Below are 21,462 nucleotides of genomic sequence, written 5' to 3'. Positions count from 1 at the left end.
GATAAGTAGATCAAATAAGAATTTTAAGAAAAATATATTTTATATCTCTTCTCCTTTTTTCTAATTTTGAATAGTATAATATCAATTTCTTAATTATTATTTATCAAATCTTGATCTATAGAGTCCGGTTTTAACTGGTAAATTTATGACCTCTGAATTATGCTATTTTAAAATATAAATAAATAAAATCTAGAACAAACGTAATTGTATTTGTATTGATAATAATTGGACATTTGTGTTGATTTTTACTGTTCAGAAAAGTTTTCATGATTATGCCTTTTGAAATTAAGAATTTTTTATTTATATATATTATCACGAAAATGATGTGAAAGTAAAAGCAATTTTAATTTAGGAACTAAAATGTAAAATTATGGACCAATTTGAACACGTTAGATTTGGGGTTGGAGTTAAAAAAATATATTATTATTTTTTTAACATTTTTTTTAATATTAATTTAGATAAAATAATTTTATTTTATTTTTGAAAAAAGTTCATATATTAAAAATGAAAAAAACATAACATGAAAAAGTTATCGAGCTCGTAAATTTGAGAGAGAACGATTTATTCTTTAACAGACTCTACTTGCTTTCATAAATGAATATCAGAAATCATTATAATAATTATTATAAATGATATGCATCGGATGACTACAATCATTGAAAGTTCGACGATTTCTCTCCAACTAGATAGTCCACCAAAGAATAATTTGAATGATAATCCAAATATGTAAGTATGTCATATCAACCGCATAAATTCAAACTTTCCAACAACTGCCTAAAGACTCGAGCATCATCAAATGAATCTCAGTAATATTGCACAAAAAGCTCTAAATACTAGTCACCCATCGACAATATAAAAGTAAGCGAGTTACCCATTCAACCTATTTTTGACACATACGACAACAACTAGCCATAATACAACTTTTTTTCATGCACATATCATCCGTTAGAATTTCACCATGAATAACGCTTAATCCAAAGAACGAGATCTTAGATGAAATCTTGGACTTTCAAAGTTTTTCCCAATAAAAAATATATGGAATCATCTTAACGAACAATTTGTATCAGTGTCCTCATGGAAACTATTCATATCTTGTTAACGCATAATGTCTTGTTCAAATAGTGACACTTGTTTACATCCTACCAAAAGTAAAACTATATTATGGGACGAATTCTTCATAATGTTTAATCTCCTTATGTATCTAATTTTGCTAGCAAAACCACTAGATCAATGATCAAACATGTATTTAATTGTGTCATTTTCACATATAACAATAGAATCAAGCTCAGGATACGTCGTAGCTAGACTTTTAACACTACATCAAATGTCGTTCCAAAATCTAATCGAAGAACCATCCTCCATAATAAATTTAGACTGCTCACGAAAACTTTTTCACATAGGATAAATTCCCCTCCAAATGTTATACCCCGCTGGATAATTAGACATTTTGGTAAACCAACCAGGCCAATAATTACCATACTTAAATCTGATTATCGATGTCCAAAGACTATTCGACTCAATTGCAAATCTACTACACCATTTTGATAGAAGAGCTTTATTAAGAGAAATAATATATCGAATATTCAGACCTCCTTTATCTTTAAAACGTTTAATATTATCTCAATTAACTAGATGATAAAACGATGATTTAGAAGATTCCCTTAGAAATTTACACATTATTCTCTTCATTTTCACTACCACAATATTAGGGAGAATGAATAACGACATCATATATGTGGGCATGATGACAACACACTTTTAATGACAATTAATCGACCCCCATTCGAGATTATTTTACTTTTTCATTTAGATAATTTACATTCAATTTTAGTGATAATCGGGTCCCAAAAGACTTTGAATTGCAATTTAGCACATAATGACATACCACGATATATTGACGGAAGATCACCAAAACAACCCTCTAACCAAATTTTATAAAATAACATTTTGAAATATATTTAATTAAATATATATTAACAAATTTTATAAAAATTCTTTATTAAACTCAATATCTTTCTAATAAATTAGAGTGTTTTCAAACCTTCTTAGTATATTGGATTTAAATAATTTTATTTATGAAAAAATAAAATTGTCATTATCTGTTTTAAATGTTTGTTTATTTCCTTAACTTTTAATCAATTATATATATATATATTTGAGCTTTAATTGAAATGTATAATCCTTTCACACCAAAAAAATGTTTAATTCAATTATTAGATTTATTTCTATAATAAAGCCTAGTTATAAAAGAATTTTTTAGTTGATGTTATCCATTCATGAATAATAATTACTTGGGTTGGTTTGTCAGGACCTTTTGAGTAGATTCGTGTGGGTATATATATATATATATAATTTAATTTTTAAAATATATCTTTATGTAAAAATATGATAAGTTATTATTAACTATTTTTCAACACTAATAATTGATTGATTTAATAAGTTTTCTAATATTGATTTGCACTATTAATTTTGTTTTCTTCTTTAACCACGTGATTAGATCTACAAAATCGGGTTCGAGTAAGACCGGTAGGCCTACATGCAAAGTCGATCCCGAGTTTTTGGTTGTCTTAGTCTCAATCCCAGTAAAAAAATAATTAATTTTTGTTGTTGATAAATTGATTAAAAAGTTTTATTTTTTAGTGAGATTTGATTTTTAAGTTTGTATTTGAGAATGAGTTGTCCTAGTTTGAGGGCTTGCATGTCGGGTCGGGTAACCTCTGACTACTATTTTTTTTTTTTTTTAAGTCCATACAAAATTACCATATTTATAATTATTAGTTAGTGGATTGGGCCAATCCTCTTTAAAAGGCTCAATACATTAGTGTTTAACTAGGCCTACTTTAAAAGGCCCAAATCGATCAGGTCATATGTAACTAGAAATATAAATGATTATTTGACAATTAAGTTTAATTACATATGGATATTTTTTTTAGAACGTTCGGTTCCGTTACTCCTATGGAGTGCGACTAATCCCCGCGGGTTAAGTACATAGCCCACAAACATACTTAACCAATTAACCAGACGCAGAATTTGCCGCCTGACGGGTTCGAACACAGGACCTCATGGAGGCCTGAGGGATATCCACCTCTTGTTGCCACTATGCTAGAAGAGGGAATACATATGGATATTTTTGTTTAAGAATTTAGGGTTCTCAATAAGGCCACTTTGTTAATATTAATTATTATTTTTATTTACATGAAATTTTTTTTTTTCAGCTTTTTAAAATTAAAATTTGAATTAAAAAAATCAGCTTTTTAGTTTATTTATTTTTACCATTTAAGATATTCTAGAAGACTTTGTTGACTTTGTTTTTGCCACATGTTTTATTTTTATTTTTTTATATACCATTAAGACTGACAATCAATATCAACCTATATTAATATTATTTTCCTGAAATTTATGTGTAACAACCCAATGCATACAATAATTATAAAATATAACTTTAATTGGATATAAAAAAATATAAAAATTTATGTTTAACCAACAAAAACACATTTCAAAAACAAAACGTATGATAATAAATGAAACAACATAAATAAAAAAACGACCATTATTGAATCTAAAAATCATTGTTCAGATCGATGAGTTCCTTAACGGACCCAACAAACAAACAATAATTATCTATCAAAACTCAAATAATACCCAACAACATTGTATTTGTATATGGGTCATCAATCACAAGTCACACCCATGTATGGTTGGATGAATCCATGTCTATATAATATATATATATATGGGTTTCATTGAAAACAATATATAATTACATCTTACAAAACAAAAAATGTTGATTATTATTGTGGTCAATTCTCTTCTTGTAATTAATTATGCATTATATATAAAATATATGTGGTTGGTTGGGCACAGAATTGAATATGATACATGCAAAAGAAAAAAGGACACACACACATAAATACAAAATTTAATAAAAGAAACCACAAATTTCAAACTCCTTTTTCTTCATTTTCATTGCACTAAATTACTCACTTCCCCAACTAATACCAATTAAAACATTACATCTTTAGAGCAAAATAAATAAAATTAAAGTACTACAATAGAGCCATTGTCATTAATTTATACTAACTAATTAGATAGATAGCTATTAATAAAACAAAGATAGAATTAAGCTTAATTCATTAGGGTTGTTGGTTAGATTTGTTTGGCATACATAACCGATAGCAAGAAATAGTTAACGAGGCAAATATACGAAATAGCCCCAGCCATGGTCCCTTTCCTACAATAATTGGGAACATAAGGGCATATCGCCATCCATCCCGCCTTTGTATTTCCATGTTTGCCCTCGTACCCGATAGAAGTTGCAACCGCACATGCAGCCGTCACCAGCATCAACATAATCTGCCACCACCCCCCAAACCAAACCAAATTACTAAAAAAATACATATAATTTAAATTCATATACATATATGATAATAATAATAATAATAATTATTACCAAATCATGAAGGAAGAAGAAGAAGACAACGATTGGTTTGATGGATTTCCTCGAGGCGACAACCACAAAGAGGATTAGAGCGATGGCGGAGAAGCAAGCTACAATCATGTTTGCATATGCAAAGAACCTACATGATATTATTCGAAATAAATAAATTCAATTTTTAGTTACAATTGAGTTATAATAGATTAGATATAATTACTTGAAATTGGTATCGTCGGAGTATTTGATAGACATAGGGAAGCCAAATGTGTCCGTTGTTTCATTGTTCTTGAAGATGATTATAGCCGATGTGAATGAAGTGATCAACGTGACGAGTCGCAAAACGATATGAGTTTTCCACCATTGTTGTAGGCTGTTTTTGTTCATCTTTCCTACCTCAACATCCATGGCTAATGGTTATCACTTTTCACACACAAAGAGTAAAAGTAAATATATATTTGGATGCTTTGAACTTTGGAAGGGTGGATGATGGCATATTTATAGAGAGGATATTTTACTTCATGTCAAACCAAAACGGTAAAAAAATATATTGAATTCTTAAAAAGTAAATTAATTACCTCTATAGTGAAAAGATGTTGAATTCTTCTACTTTAAAATATTTTAATTTAAGTTGAAGATATATAACAAGTGTGAAATTAATTTTATTAATCAATAGTTATCTAATAAGTTAGAACAAAATATTCTTAAAAACGGCAAAGGATTATTTTATGAATTAAATGTAGAAAAGAAGTCAAAGGAAATTGAATACATATGGTAATTAACGATACTATTTAATTTTATGAACTGAAATATCAATCATTTAATATGATTTGATTATATATTCATTTTCATTAGCTGTTTTTTTGAAGGTTTTATTTTTCTAACAATTTTATATACCTTAATTTTATTTTCCTTGGATAATTAATTATTATTTTTAAGACAAGAAACCGTTATAAAATAAACTAATTTATATGATTTTCTATCATAATAATTGATAAAATAAGCTGAAAATTTCCAAATCTATTTTCTTTGATATAACAATAATAATATTATAAAATTCATTGAGATTAATAATTGGTTATATATGGATTAATTATTATTATTTTAGAAATTTAGTTTTCTTAGTAGTTATACATTAGAAAAACTTTTTAAATCGTAATTATTTTTATATTTGTATTAATCCGTAGATTTTTTTTTTTTTTTTTTATAGAAGTTAACATTTTTATTTTTCACTCAAACTATCAATATTCTTACTAGATAGGTATGATGATGTAATTATTTTAAAATATATAATATTAATTTTTTTTATTTTAACCTTTCCTTAGTGGTGGAATCCAGTAAGTAATTATGATGTCACCACGCAAACTGAACGTTAAAGTTTTATGGTCAATAAATTGAATACTTTGTAACAGTTGAAAAATTAAATAAAATATTACTAGGAAAATTAATAAGGTAACACCACAAAAATACAAAAATAAATGAAGATGACCCAATTGTAATTATTATCTCATTTTTTTACGTTTCTTAATTATTTTATTTAAAAAAATCTTTATTTATTAAATATGAAAAAAATTGATTAAGCACAACAATAAAGCATAACATATTAAAATGAAGAAAAAAACGGTACTTAATAAGTTATCGAGCTTGTAAATTCTCGAGAAAAAATGATTAATTTCCCGATAGACTCTACTGATTGTTCTGAAAGAATTTAAAAAAAGTATCGTAATAATAATATTATGATTGATGGACGAATACAATCGTTAATTATTTTTTATTGTAATAGTAGGTTAGTAAGAATCGAATAAAATTAAAATAGAAATATAAAGATAAGGATCTTAAACCCGTGTGACACATAAACAGAGCAATGAATGTCCATTTATCTGTTTCCTTATTTTCCTCAATTAGATTATAAATTTTCAACAATAGAAACTGTTACAACATTTATGTTTATAGCCTTTACAAGTACCAAGCAATAATATCTATTGCATCACTTTTTCAGAAACTTTTTAACCTTTACCATAAGATCTTCTTTATCATACAATTTTTGATCCAAGAATATACAAGAAGAAAATATTTATTTTGAAGGTAAACTCATTATGATCAAATATTTTGTTTCAATATTTGGACAAAATGATAGTGCAATTAATTATAATAGTATTATTTTGATAGAGTTTTTGTTTTTTAATATAGAAAGTTAGTACGAAACCACAAATAAGAGTAGATTTACAGGTGGGATCAAACACATCGAGAATTTTTAATTTTTAATTTTGTATGCCGAAAATGTCACATAAACTCAAAAAAAAATATTCTAAAAAATAGACAAAATCTAATGATATACCCGTTTAATAATAATAGTATCATTTTATTAAAACTAGAATTTAGCCCGTGCATTTGCACGAGTAATAAATAAAAACCGAGAAAAAAATTACGGTTAAAATGTGATAACATTTTTAATTTACTCTCGAAACATACTTATAGTATTTTTAATTTTATTTTTAACCGTTTTAAATTTATGGGTGGATCAACCAACAATCCGACTCAAATATTCATTTACTCTCACATATATATATCCAAATTAACCACAACTCTCGACCCGGCAATCTGGACAATTTGAAAATTAAGCATCATTATATATATAATTTGGTGTAAAATTTAAAATATACTTAGTCTAGTTGGTTATAGAATTGTACTTGTTTTATTATGTTGCAAGTTCAAAACATACATATATCATTTTTAATTTTATTTTAACCGTTTTAAATTTATGGGCAGGTCAACCCACAATCCGACTCAAATATCCATTTACTCTCACATAAATATTCAAATTAACCACAGCTCCCGACCCGGCAATCCGGACACTTTGAAAATTAAGCATCATTATATATCTATATATATATTTACATTTTTTTAGAAAGTTAGATCCACGTTAGGGATGAGGTGAGGTCAAACCTAACGAGAATTTTTATTTTTTATAGTTTCATTCATAATTTTTCAAAAAAAAAAGAAGTAAAGTTCACCCCAATTTAAAACGTTTTAAGTAATAATCGAACAACAAGTGACGTTTGATATCTTAGATACAACTATTGACTATTGAACCAATATATTTTAAGTTGTTATTTGATGAACTAGTTAGATTGATCTTCTTAGAAAACAAATCATTTAACATAATTAATTGATTCTTAATTTACATATGTTGGTTGGTTGGTCTAAATTAGTAGATGAATAGAATAAAGTTTGAGGAACATTTATTATTCACTTCACAGAAATGCTAAAAGAAGTCAAGCATGATTGCAAAGAAAGGTTATGATCCATTTTTCTACATTTATTACATCCCTTTTGCTTACATTATTATCTATGTCAGTAATAATTAGATGATGGGGCTGGCTGGGATGTGTTAGGTTTGGTTTTGTACAATAAAATTCAATTCAATGGAGAGAAAGATGTTGCGGTACAAAAGATATGAATTTTCAAACTGCGATCGGGTCATGCTAGATCCCATCGAAGAATAAAGAATAAACTCTCGTTCAACAAAAATGATAATCAATTTTCTGACCTATGTATCAGGAATTCAAATCAAATTCTTCAGCAAAAATGAAATAAAATTTTCCCTAATCTTTCAGGTATGTTCACATTTAACGCCCATAATTTTGAAAAATAAAACTAGAAAAGGAACCTTAGACGAAAGAAAAACCCGTCGCGAAAAGGTCTACTGGAGACCATCCCACCAACACATTGAACACCAGCTAGCAGAAACAACTCAATGGAAACAATATAAATGAACCTTATATTGAACTGTTTGTCAAACAGAGCAAGTAACCAGTTTCATAAAAGTACTTTGCTCTTTATTAGAAAGAAACCTCGGTAACAAATTGGCACCATTTGGCCGACTGTTTTGTTAGGTTGGCTTGTCTATGATCAATGTAACCGAAACAAACAAACAAAAACCGGCAAATTAAGGAAATTCGACATTTACAATAAAAATGTGAGTTTTCTGGATAAGAGAATGCAAATAACTTCATCCAAGTCTTTCAGCCTTATGCAGTTGCAGCAATTTTAGCTGATGATGATCGGTAGCAGGCTCTCTTTGCAGCTCGAACAATATCCTCAATCTGTCACACAAAAGCAATTTCAGAATTTCATTTTCAAAGAAACAGAATTATTCATCTACAATTTTATGAGTAGAACTCAAAAAACTAACCTGAGGCACAGCCAATCTCTCGAGATTAGCAGCATAAGGCATAGGAACATCGGCTCCTGCAATTCTCTCAACTGGAGCATCAAGATACTGGAAACTTTCCTCAACTACAGAGGCACTGTTCAAAAACATTAAAAAATAATTATTTACAGTCATCAAATCATTATATGTTAAACAGTTCATATAAACAAGGATTGCCTAACCAGATCTCAGCTCCAACTCCATGCTGAGGGAACCCTTCTTCAAGGGTTACAAGTCGGTTGGTCTTTCTAACTGATGCATTTATGGTTTTTCTATCAAGTGGACGAATTGACCGCAAGTTTATTACCTCAGCACTAATTCCTTCCTTTTCAAGGATTTTAGCTGCCTGAAACGAAATTAGTGAGTTCAAATCAAGAATTTGAAGAGGATGATAAATTTAGACAAGAAATCGACAAACCTCGAGAGCAAATCCAACCATTCTCGAGAAGGCAGTAATGGTAACATCTCTACCTTCACGTTCTATCTGTAATATAACTGTATTGTGAGGACCATAACTGCCAAAAGGCCCAAAAAACATGGATAACCATAAAGTTCTCTAGTACCTTAGCTTTGCCTATAGGAAGAACAAAACTAGAATCAAGAGCTTCTTCCGAAATAGGGAAGGATTCACCATATCTGCAGTTAAAATGGCACGTTATTGAAACTCTAGGCTTTCTAGACCAAGCAAAGCAAAGGGATTGAATTGCTTACAGCAACTCGTTTTCAAGGAAGACAACAGGGTCAGGGTCCCTAATAGCAGCTTTAAGAAGACCTCGAGCATCTTCTGAGGAGTAAGGGGACAGAACTTTCAACCCTGGACATGAGCCAAACCATGCTGCATAACACTGCAGAAAATGAACAGAAAATCTAAGAAGAAGAAGAAACTATTATTTTAAATAAACAAGCACAAGACGATGCTGCTTTAGTCATAAGAAAGGCGATCAAATATTTGGAATCAAGTACTCTCTCTGAGTGAGGAAACAAACTCTAAAATATCCTTTGCTAATCAAATAAATATCATTCTAGAATCAAAACCCTCTATTTTATAAGTTAGAATACCCTAATTGAAGCATAGAAATTTAACTGAAGCAGATTCTGATCATAACAAACCTGAGAGTGCTGAGCCCCAACTCCAGCAGCAGCACCATTTGGTCCTCTGAATACCATAGGCACAGATATTTGTCCAGCAGACATGTAGTTGGATTTCGCGGCAGAATTAATGATATGGTCTATTGCCTGCAATAAATACACAAGAAGGGGAAACCTAAGGAAGTGCTAAACAACATAAGCAACAAAACCCAAAAGAAAATTGTATTATATTTTCAAGTCATTATGTAATAAACTTCTTTTACCCAACAGTTGACCTTTCAAAACATTCTTAAAGAATACATGTGAGAAACATACATATAAATATTTAGCATAATTCACCAGTCATCCTATGATAACTTTGTAAATACGCAAATATAACCGAAGCTCCGAAATCGATATATTTTCAAGTCATTATGCTATAAACTTCTTTTACCCAACAGTTGACCTTTCAAAACATTATTAAAGAATACATGTGAGAAACATACATATAAATATTTTAGCATAATTCACCAGTCATCCTATGATAACTTTGTAAATACGCAAATATAACCGAAGCTCAGAAATCTATATAGTAACCTGCATAGAGAAGTTGAAGGTCATGAACTCAATAACTGGCTTCAGACCATAGTAAGCAGCTCCAACGCCCATCCCAGCAAACCCAGCCTTTTAAGTTCAATAAAAAAAAAAGTGTGTTATTACATTTGTTCTTCTGATACAAGAATCAATGATATTTAAGTGTAAATGCCAACCTCTGTTATTGGAGTATCAATAACCCTTTCTGGACCAAACTTCTCCAAAAGACCTTTAGAAATCTAATCAACATAAGAATTCAAAACCAAAATTTCATAAGGACAAGGCAAAGATTAATATAATTAATGAATATACAAAGAAGATGTTCTTTCTCTGAAGCATTTCTAACCTTGTATGCACCCTGGTATTCTCCAACCTGAAATGAATAGCAAAAAGTTGGGTAAGGAAACACAATTTTTATCATTTAGACTGAAAGCAGCATACTCTATAAACCAGTTTCTAAATTGTTGATACCTCTTCCCCCATCAAGAAAACTTTTGGGTCTGCAGCCATTTCTTCAAAAAGGGCAGAATTCAAAGCATCCCGGACTGTAATCTACATTTAAATATGGAATGAACTCAGACAAATACGCAATCATAGATCAAGATAAGGGATTTTCACCTCTTTCACAGGAGATGAATAGTTTCTGGAGGTAATAGAGCGAGCATGATGGATCAAAATCCTCCCCAAAGACTGCTCTAGAATCTGCATACAAGTATGTATCATTAACAACATTCCTCAAGATCTTCACAAACTAACAATCTGATGAAAATGATTGCGCCAAACTAAGTTCATGGTTTTACCGAAGCTCCAATCCCTGCGGATGCGACTCTCTGCTTTGCGATGCCCAACATTGTTTTCAATTATCAACTGAAAAAGGATCATATCAGACATTAAGACGATAAACCCAGATCCAAAAAACATAAAAGGAGTTAGATTTCCAAGAAAATAAGAGAAATACAGATCCGTTTGCAAAAAAGAACGTTGATGACAAAAGAAATCGGAAGAAAGACTGCAGTTTTGATAACAGTATGTACAAGTTAGAGATCAGAGAAGGCACCAACCCGGTCGCTCAACAATGGAGCTGCAAAGCAAATGAGAAGGAGAGAGAATCAGAGATCAATTCAGGGCAGAAGAAGAAGAAGAAGAACGGCGGCTACACTGTTTCAGCGATTTGCTAATTTACACATAGTGGTGATTTTATTTATTTTTAAGAACTATTTTATTATCATCATTAAAACAAATAATTATGTTTTATTCTTATTTTTATCATTTTTTTTAATATTAATTTCCTCTTATTGTTACAAATATAATTCCTTTTATTTTAATAATAATAAAAAAAATCATCAAGATATTTTGTTATCACTTCATTTGAATTTTTTTTCTATTGTTTTTATTTCAGAAATTAATAACCTATTTTGGAATCCTATTCTGGAGTCCAGAGTCGATCGAGGACTCCAGAGTCAAAAAGCCCGAGTTGGGTTTGAACAATTTTTTAATTTTTTTTAATATCTTATTATGGTATTAATTTAGATAAAATTATATTTAAAATTTTAAAATTATATATTTTAACAAATTTAATAATATTTATTCAAATACAAATTTATTACAAAAGTATATCAAATCAATATATAGAAACAGTAATTGTTTTATTTTTTTATTTATTAATATTAGTATAAAAAAATTATTTTTAAATGAGTCCAATATAAAATTATAATATTTTATTTTCTTTTATGGTTGATAAATGTAGTTGTCAATTTTAAATATTGGTGGTGGCCCACGTAATCGTATATTGCTTTGTTAGGTATTGGGCTATTGGCTGTTCATTCGCTCTAAGAGTTATTCTCAATTTAGTTTTTTATAAAAAAATTTTTTATCAATATACCTATTAATTTAAGATATTTTTAGTAAAAAATAAATTTGATAAATTAGTTGTTTTGAATGGTTCAAATTAGATTTGGGATATGTTAATTGAAGGCTAATTTTATTTCCAAATGATATTTTAATTCTTTGATAACAACAATAAAAATATTCTAATTCTGAAAATTTAAAGTTGAGCATTTGAAATGGAATATTCAAATCAACCCTAAAGTTTTACAATGAATTTTCTACCCTTTGACATTTGACAAGTTATATATTTAAGAAAACCAATTTTTATTGGTAATGTTGACAATTTATATATTGAGGTGATTTAAAGGAAATGGTGAAATTAGTTCTTAATTTAACTAGATTGATTATTCTTAATTCTAAACATTATTTAGATTATTTATGAGAGATTAGGTCACATCAAATTAATTAAGTGTTTTTTATTTTTTGGTAAGATATTGTGAGTGGGTATATATGCATATGGTGGGACACAAAAAATATATATAAAAAAAAGTAAGATATCAGACATGCTTATAGGTCTATGGTGGGTCATCCAAACACAATTGTAAAATAATAAATATATTTGACAAATTAAGTAAAGAGTTGAGCACAACAGAATTGACTTATTCTTTTTTAATATGCTTAATTAAAGTAAAAGGATTCTTTTAACAAAAACTATAAACAAATATCAAATGTATATATATGGTAAAATATTGTTGCTGCTAATTGTTTAACAATCTTATGTTTTTGTTAGGCTGCATTTAATGACATTTTGATTTTTTTTTGTGATAAAAGATATTGTTGGTGATCATGTGAAAGATGCATCCAAGAGTTGTATTTATAATATATATAATTTTTAATAAGTTTTCAGGTTACAAAAAGAAATAAAATAAAAAAGAAATAACCAAAATATTATCATCGAGACAGACATAAATGGGTGGTAGACCCAAGACATATTATTTTTCTTTTTTCTAATTTAATAAATATATCACTTTTATAAGTTGTTTTCACTTAATAAATATTAATTAACATTTGTAAATGATTGAATTCTTATAAATATTAAATTATGAAAAATTGTTTTTACCTATTGGTTTAGTTTTAGCTGATTAAGTTTACTAATTATATTTTGATTGCCCTATGTTGAACTGTATAGCCCATGGTCTTTCTCGACTCGACTTAACCTAGGACCAGCCCTATTATCGATTATACATAGGGATGATTAGGCCAGAGGCGAGCTAACCAGCCGCAGCCTAAAAGAAAAAATTATAAACTACAGCAAAAAGTTGAATATGTAACTTTAACCTTATTAATATAATATTTAACCAACTAAACTAAATTACTTCCTTAATCTAAAATCTAAATACAAAAGAGCCAAACCCGAATAAAAACACTAGTATTCCTATGGCTAAAGGAAAACCTCTCCACTCTACATATTAAAAAAGTTCGAAACTTTTCAATTCAAAGCGAACTAATACAAATTGAAAGGATGGTATATTGTCAAATATTATAAAGTCCAAACAACAAATCCTGGTGAGTTTGAGTTCAAATACAAAGATATGGCAATAGAGTATATTATGCACAATTGAACTTGTTTCGAAAATGGAAGCAGCTGAAGCAGCTGAAGCAACAGCAGCAACCTGTTTGTCTGTGAGTGATAACTGTCCATGGCTAGAATCAATACATATACTATTAAGAAGATTGCCATGGAAATATGAACATGATTTGATTGTCTCATTCTCATATATATGATATGAATCTTAAAAGAGATAGATATATAGAGATCACACCCCCTCTCCCTTTTGGATTTGAACTCTATTTTTATCTCAGTTTATACACATTCCTCATCGTCCACACGCGATCGTTCAGCCGTGCTCCTGCTTCTTCTATTCATATCCTCCGCAGCAAAAGTAGAAGAAGAAACAACAGCAGGCGCACCCCAACTCCCACTTCTCCTTCTTCCCCAAGCCGTACTCGCCAAATCCTCTTTATTCGCCCCCCGAACCTCCTCTCGCCTGTTCACAGACCTCCCCAACTCATTATGATCAACATTATGATCATCATCATCATCCCGTTTACTATTTCCATCTTCCCAGACAGCTAATTTCCCTCCTCCCATCTCCACATCGCCCGTTGCTTTCCCCATGTACGGTCCCCCCAAGCTACCACTCATTGACCCTGATCGTATTTCAGCCTCTCGAGCCACCTTTCTCCTAAATTTGTTTTTCGAAGCAGGAATTCTACTGCAGAATATCTCTGCGAAGTTTCTTATCAGCCCTTTGTTATACGGGTTTGCACGTCTGTCGTATCTGTATCTAAAATTTTCATATGTAGACTGCAAACAAAACACATAGATTGCAAAATTTCTTGTCAATTTCCTCAAATTGTTGCAAAATGACCTAGCAAGATTACCTGGTTTGTGCTGATGAGGTAAAGATGGAAGACAGTGAGGCCACCCACAAACCAGAAGGCGAGAAAGGTGAAGATTATCAGCACAATAGAGGCAGGAGTCTTCGCCATCGCCTTCCAAACGGTTATATGCTTACTATTCATAATTCTCGTGATGTAAACCCAGCAAAACGCAAACACATAAACGCATAGAAGGGTCGTGGACAACACAAACATGAAGTAGAACCGATAATTCCTCTGCCTCAGTTAGTCAATAACAAGAATTAGTCATTATTAACACTACAAATCAAGAAAACAAAGGAATTAATCAATCACCTGTCCAATGCATTGTCCAACCCAAGGGCAGTGATGATCGAATCTTTCGACGCAATTATTACATATCGAACAGTGAGAGCAACGAGGAGGTCTATAGAGCATACAAGTGTCACAATATTTGATCTTTACACTTATCCCATTCACTTGTACTTCCTTCACTCGAGGCAGCCGCATTGGCACTGCCTGATTAGCCGAGGCTTCTGCATTCGCTTCGCAAGGTTCTGGCTCGGGTGGACATAGATTACGAGGAACTATACCAGGATCTCTCGCAGATGTCAGTAGAAGAAGTATTAAGTCCTGTGGAAAGAAAAAAAATGGATTAAGGGTTGAAACTTTAATTGAACAGGGGGAAAACAGTCTTACCCAAAATGTTAAGGCAATTGGTAAAACCATGATGATTATTCCTGTATCATGGGGGAAATAATCCTTAAGGTTTCTGGCAACGAAAACACAGAAGATGGCAATAGGGATAACTATTAGAGACACTGTCATGAAGATTGATCTTGCGTCTGGTCCAAATACAAGTCTTCCTCCCACGAGGAATCTCTGATAAATAAAGACAGACAGACAGACGAGTCTCAAATCTGATTGATTAATGATGATCAAACACCCACATTCAACAATGATGAAAACTTACATTACTGCCTTTCCAGGCCTGATAAATTCGGATCATCTCCATTCTGTCGGCTGGTACCCTTCCGGTAGAATCGGATCTCTGTTGAGGCGGATGAACGGCGTCCATTTCTCTGTCTGTCCACAATTCCTTCCCTATTGATGAATCACTTGAGAGCGATGATGATGATGATGATGATGGGTAGGTCAAATTGGGAGAAAATCAAACAAAGGCGGCTGTATAAATACTTTTAAACTTGTGGGTTTGATTCCATCCATTTACTAATTACAGGAGAAAACAAAAAAGAATGAATTTTTCTGATAATCAATCAATGTAGATGAAAATGATTACCAGACGATGGAGTGCAAAGTGATATCTTTCTTGTCTGAAAGTGTAACCTGGACTAGGGTTTGATCCAAGTTAGGGCAAAATGAAGAGAGAGAATAGGGAGAAGAATAGAGAAAGAGAGAGAGAGAGAGAGAGAGAGGGGTGTGGACAAGTATGATCGTCGCCGACGAAGTAAGCGCGGTGACTGACTGGTTCAATCCTCCTCTCTTAGTGCTATAATTATTATAACCCTCCATATTCTTCTTACACGTGGCCCTCTAATATGGTCTCAATTTCAAAAAAAGACTTGTAATAAAATAAACACAAAAGCTCAAATTTAACTTTTCCAATATCACAAATAAACCTAATCAACTTCAAAATGTTATAAACAAGACTTTCACTTTCATTGGGTGTTAAAACAAATTGTATAAGATGACATTGTTTTTCTAATCAAAATAATAAAATAAATATTGTTTCAAATATATATATATATATATATATATATATATATAATAATAATAATAATTCTTAATTTGAATTTGTTTGGTTTGTCGGGTCGAGCGAGAGTTATGATTAATTTTGATATATACGTGAGAGTAATGAATACTTAAGTCGGATTGTGAGTTGACCCGCCCAAAAACTTGAAACGGTTAAAAATAAAATTAAAAATGATGTATGTTTCAAACTTATAACATAACAAAATAAGTACAACCATTTAACCAAGTGTGATTGAAATGTGGTTTGTTGAGGAATAAGAGGTCGATAACAAATTATAGTGGTTACAAAATATGAATCTAATATTTGATTGACCAGAGTATGAGGTCACGAAATTAAATGTTGATTGAGATTGATGATTGGTTTGCCTAAGGATAAAAAACGTGTGAAAGTATGATTGAGATGTGGTTTGCCGAGAAATAAGAGACCGGTAATAAAGGATGGTGAGGTCACAATTAGAAGTCCATTGAAATTGGTGTTTGGTTTATTGAGGGATAAGAGGTGTGTGAAAGTGTGATTGAGATTGGTGGTTGGTTTGCTATGAAATAAGAGGCGTATGAAAATATATTTAAGATTGATGGTTGGTTTGTCGATGGATAAGAAGCGTGTGAAAATATGATTGGGATTGGTGGTTAGTTTACCGAGGAATAAGAGACGTGTGAAAGTGTGATGGTTGATTTGCTGAGAGATAAAAGACTGGTAACATTGGTTTGCCGAGAGATAAGAGACTTATGAAAGTGTGATTGAGATGTGGTTTGTCAATGGATAAAAGGTCGGTAACAAAGGATCAATAGGTGATGAAATTAGAGGTCGATTGAGATTGGTGGTTAGTTTATCGAGGGATAATAGGAGTGTGAAAGTGTGATTTGTTTTATGGTTTGTTTGTCGAGGAATAAGAGGCTGATAACATTATGATTGGTGATTTGTTAGTCAAGTGATAAAGATGTCGGTAATAAAGAATCGTAAAGTCACGAAATTAGAGGTCGATTGAGATTGGTGGTTGATTTATCGAGGGATCAAAAGCATGTAAGTGTTAAAGTGTGAGGTCGATTAAGATTGATGGTTGGTTTATTGAGGGATAAGAGGCGCATGAAAGTGTGATTGATATTGGTGGTTGGTTTGCTATGAGAAAAGAGGCGTGTGAGAATATAATTAAGATTGGTGGTTGGTTTGTCAATGGATAAGAGACGTGTGAAAATATGTTTGTGATCGGTGGTTAGTTTACCGAGGGATAAGAGACGTGTGAAAGTGTGATTGAGATTGATGATTGGTTTACCGATGGATAAGAGACTGGTAACATCGGTTTGCCGAGAGATAAGAGACTTGTGAAAGTGTAATTGAGATGTTGTTTTTTAAGTGATAAAAGGTCGATAACAAAGGATCAATAGGTGATGAGATTAGAGGTCGATTGAGATCAATGGTTAGTTTACCGGGGGATAAGAGGCGTGTGAAAGTGTGATTTGGTTCATGGTTAGTTTGCCGAGGAATAAGAGGAAAATAACATTATGATTGATGGTTGGTTTGTCAAGGGATAAAGATGTTTGTAATAAAGGATCATAAAGTCACGAAATTAGAGGCTGATTGGGATTGTGGTTAGTTTGTCGAGGGATCAGAAGCATGTAAGTGTGAAAGTGTGAGGTCGATTGAGATTGATGGTTGGTTTATTGAGGGATAAAAGACGTGTAAAAGTGTGATTGAGATTGGTGGTTGGTTTACTAAGAGATAAGAGGCGTGTAAAAATATAATTAAGATTGGTGGTTGGTTTGTCGTGGATAAGAGACATGTGAAAATATGATTGAGATTAGTGGTTAGTTTACCAAGGGATAAGTAACATGTGAAAGAGTGATTGAGATTGATGGTTGGTTTGCTGAGAGATAAGAGATTAGTAATATCGATTTGCCGAGAGATAAGAGACTTATGAAAATGTGATTGAGATATGATTTGACAAGGGATAAAAGACCGATAACAAAGGATCAAGAGGTGATGAGATTAGAGGATGATTGAGATTGGTGGTTATCCGAGGTATAAGAGGCGTGCGAAAGTGGGATTTGATTTGTGGTTGGTTTGTCGAGAGATAAGAGAGACGTGTAAAAGTGTGATTACAATTGGTGGTTGATTTACCAAGGTATAAGAGGCGTGTGAAAGTGTGATGTCACGAGATGGAGAGGTTCATTGAGATTTGTGGTTGATTTGACAAGATATATGAGGCGTGTGAAAGTAATGAGGTCACGAGATGAGAGGTCACGAGATGAGAGGTCAATTAGAATTTGTGGTTGGTTTGTTAATGGATAAGAGACTAGTAACAAAGGATCGTAAGGTAACGAGATTAGATGTCAATTGTGATTGATAGTAGATTTGTCGAGGGATTAAAAACATGTGAAAGTATGAAGTCATGAGATGAAAGGTCAATGAAATTAGTGGTTGGTTTGCCAAGGGATAAGAGGTCGGTAAGATTAAGATTGGTGGTTGGTCTACTAAAGGATAAGAGGACGGGTAAGAAAGGATCGTAAAATCACGCGATTAGAGGTCAATTGTGATTGGTGGTTAAAAATATATGTGAATGAAATGTTAATTGATTGAAGTGTGATGTCATGATATTAGAGATCGATTGTGAATGGTGGTTGATTTGTCGAGAAATAAGAGATATTTAAAAGTGTGAGGTCACGAGATGAAGAGGGGTTAATTCGGATTTTGGTGGTTGGTTTGACGAGGGATAAAAGACGTGTGAAAGTATGTGAGGTCAAAATATTAGTAATGAGAGTTGTCCAATAGGAAAAAGAATATTTGTGGTTAAATGTGTGACTAAGGAGTAAGAACCGAAGTGTTAAAGTGATGTCACGAGATGAGAGGTCGAATAGATTGGTGGTTAGTTTGCTGAAGTGAGAGTAAAAAGTCACGGTAATGATATGAGAAGGTTGAGGTATAAAATACTTGAAGTGAGGTCACGATATTAGTAATGAGATGTTCATTGAAGAACAAAAAATATTGGTGGTTAAATAAATGAATGAATTTGTTGATTTACCAAAGAAGTGAGGGTAAAGAGGTTGGTGATATGATGAGATGGTTAGTTTGGCAAAACTGATGGTAAAACATGTTGGTATTGTTGAGATCTCGCGATTAGTAATATGAGAGGTCTGTTATGTAAAAATGATAGTGTTGGTTAACTGAGTAATGAGAGTAAGAGGTCGAAGAGAAAGACGTTGGTATTGATGAAAAAAAGTTAAATGAATGTATTTTATCAAATTTGTTATATTTTTTTTATGAATAACGAAAACAACGATGAATGAGAGGAGGAAAATGATCATTAGGCTGTCTCAACTATTGAAGCCCCCTCATGTTCAAACTAGGCCTGTAAGTAAACTGACTGAATCGCCTAGAACTGAACCAAACCGCCTGAAACCGAACCGAAAACAAGCCGAACCGATCAACCGAAAAACCGATGCATTCTTGCAACCGAAAAACCTATGTTTTGAATATGGTAACAACTAAATTTTCGGTGACCGACGTTGTGTTAAACCTATGTTAGTTCATTACTTAACTACTCTCAACACTTGTCTTTCACGTATTACTTCTTTTTTGAACATTAGATTTTATTGGTTTTATTAGAGGAATAATGTTTGTTTTTAGTTTGTAATGAAGGAATGGAGTAACATAACTCAATACTGGTACCAATAATTTGATCGGAGGTGAAATATATTGGTTCAAGGTCAATGTATCACCCATTAACACATCTCACACAAATTGATCCATTTATAATTTCGTAAAAGAAAAGAGTAATGGTTGATAAATTAACCTATTTCTTGAGATAAGTTAGAGGTGTTATATTGACCTTTGTAACCTCACATCTCACTCCCAATTATATATATTTTTAAATACAAAATAAAATATTTATTTTCTAGAACCTAAGTGTACTTGTGTTAAAATTATATATATATATATATATATATATATATATATATATATATATATTAGAATTTTTAATTTTATATTAAAATTTCAAAATAAAATTACTGATTAAAAATATTTTATTTAATATTATCATTAATTTTAACCATTATAAATAGATTATATATATAAATTAAAATTATAAATCTTATTAAAAAATCAAAATAAAATTATAGTTTTAAATTATTTTAATATAAGTAATTAAGTCAAAGTATTAAAATGTATATTATAAAAAAGTAATTACTATACAAAATTAAATATTTATTTTCTAGAACATAAGTGTACAGTGTGTTGTTTGTCCCAATTCTCAAAGACTCAAACTGCACAGTATAAAAATTAATATTATTATTATTATTGGTTTTATGTTAATTAGATAAATATGATACAATTTATCAAATGAATATGTATAAATATAATATTTTTAGTGTACTAATAATTTATATTATTTGAAAATTGGTATTTTATCACAATTATGATTATTTTTAAAAATTGTCAAAAGTAAAAAATAAAATGTGATTTTGTTTTATTATCAATTAAAAGTTTAATTAAATTATATAGAATTTTTTAAAGTAAATATATCTTAAAAATCAATTCTTTTGATAAAGTTGTAGATTATACTACACAAAGAAAAATTGATCAAATTTTCTTTAAACGAACATATTTATTTAAACTTTTGCAAAAAAAGAGAAAAGAAAAAAGAAACATACATTTTCTTCTACGTGAATTAAAATAAAAAGCAATATTTTTAATTCATAAGTCAATTTAACACTTTTTACCAAGTTTCTAATTAATAGGATATTCTTCTTTAAAAAATAAGTTTAAGATAAGCACGTGGATTAATAAGTCATTTCTTTATCTTTGGGTCAAATGATAATAAAAAAACATGTTTCAAAATTTACCAAATAACATTAATTTAGTTAAGTGGTAAACACACAAAAATAATTCATGGGTTCATTTGAACTTGTTTGCAAGTTGTGTTTGTAATATATATATTAATTTTATTTTCTTTCATTAGACAAACAACTTATAAAGATGAGCTTCAAAATGAACCCAGAAGGACCTCAATTATCGGGTTGACATATTACATTATAATGACTAAATAATGTTATTAATACAATGCTCAAACAAAGCTTAAGAAAAATAAAGAGTAACATAGACAACCTGAATAACTAATATATATATATATATCAT

The 21,462-nt window shown here is 30.6% G+C and overlaps 3 protein-coding genes across 5 annotated transcripts; all 3 read right to left on the bottom strand.

Annotated features, from left to right (window-relative positions):
• Positions 1-4,146: 4,146 nt before the first annotated feature.
• LOC124913247 (CASP-like protein 1F2) lies at positions 4,147-4,840 on the bottom strand. The gene is made up of 3 exons (XM_047453846.1): positions 4,653-4,840; positions 4,451-4,577; positions 4,147-4,353 (listed from the first exon to the last, which is right to left on the bottom strand). Exons 1-3 carry the CDS (start codon positions 4,838-4,840, stop codon positions 4,147-4,149), a joined length of 522 nt encoding a protein of 173 aa, XP_047309802.1.
• Positions 4,841-8,193: 3,353 nt separating this feature from the next.
• LOC124918644 (pyruvate dehydrogenase E1 component subunit beta-1, mitochondrial-like) lies at positions 8,194-11,260 on the bottom strand. Of its 2 annotated transcripts, none has more exons than XM_047458688.1 (13): positions 11,108-11,260; positions 10,926-11,009; positions 10,779-10,859; positions 10,654-10,680; positions 10,484-10,546; positions 10,311-10,397; positions 9,756-9,881; positions 9,357-9,490; positions 9,209-9,281; positions 9,064-9,129; positions 8,828-8,991; positions 8,628-8,742; positions 8,194-8,538 (listed from the first exon to the last, which is right to left on the bottom strand). In XM_047458688.1, the coding sequence occupies exons 1-13, from the start codon at positions 11,156-11,158 to the stop codon at positions 8,464-8,466; spliced, it is 1,146 nt and encodes a 381-aa protein (XP_047314644.1). In that variant the 5' UTR covers positions 11,159-11,260; the 3' UTR covers positions 8,194-8,463. The 2 variants fall into 2 exon arrangements, with proteins under 2 accessions (XP_047314644.1, XP_047314645.1); XM_047458689.1 differs by having other exon boundaries at positions 10,926-10,997; positions 11,108-11,195.
• Positions 11,261-13,639: 2,379 nt separating this feature from the next.
• On the bottom strand, positions 13,640-16,039 carry LOC124920445 (probable protein S-acyltransferase 7). Of its 2 annotated transcripts, none has more exons than XM_047460935.1 (6): positions 15,856-16,039; positions 15,529-15,673; positions 15,255-15,437; positions 14,892-15,188; positions 14,580-14,813; positions 13,640-14,502 (listed from the first exon to the last, which is right to left on the bottom strand). In XM_047460935.1, exons 2-6 carry the CDS (start codon positions 15,631-15,633, stop codon positions 13,999-14,001), a joined length of 1,323 nt encoding a protein of 440 aa, XP_047316891.1. In that variant the 5' UTR covers positions 15,634-15,673; positions 15,856-16,039; the 3' UTR covers positions 13,640-13,998. The 2 variants fall into 2 exon arrangements, with proteins under 2 accessions (XP_047316891.1, XP_047316892.1); XM_047460936.1 differs by having other exon boundaries at positions 15,529-15,659.
• Positions 16,040-21,462: the final 5,423 nt, after the last annotated feature.

The sequence above is a fragment of the Impatiens glandulifera genome, chromosome 1 (assembly GCF_907164915.1).
Source record: "Impatiens glandulifera chromosome 1, dImpGla2.1, whole genome shotgun sequence".
Lineage (NCBI taxonomy): Eukaryota > Viridiplantae > Streptophyta > Magnoliopsida > Ericales > Balsaminaceae > Impatiens > Impatiens glandulifera.
Note: the sequence above shows the minus strand (reverse complement) of the source record. Positions and strands in the feature narration are given on the sequence as shown.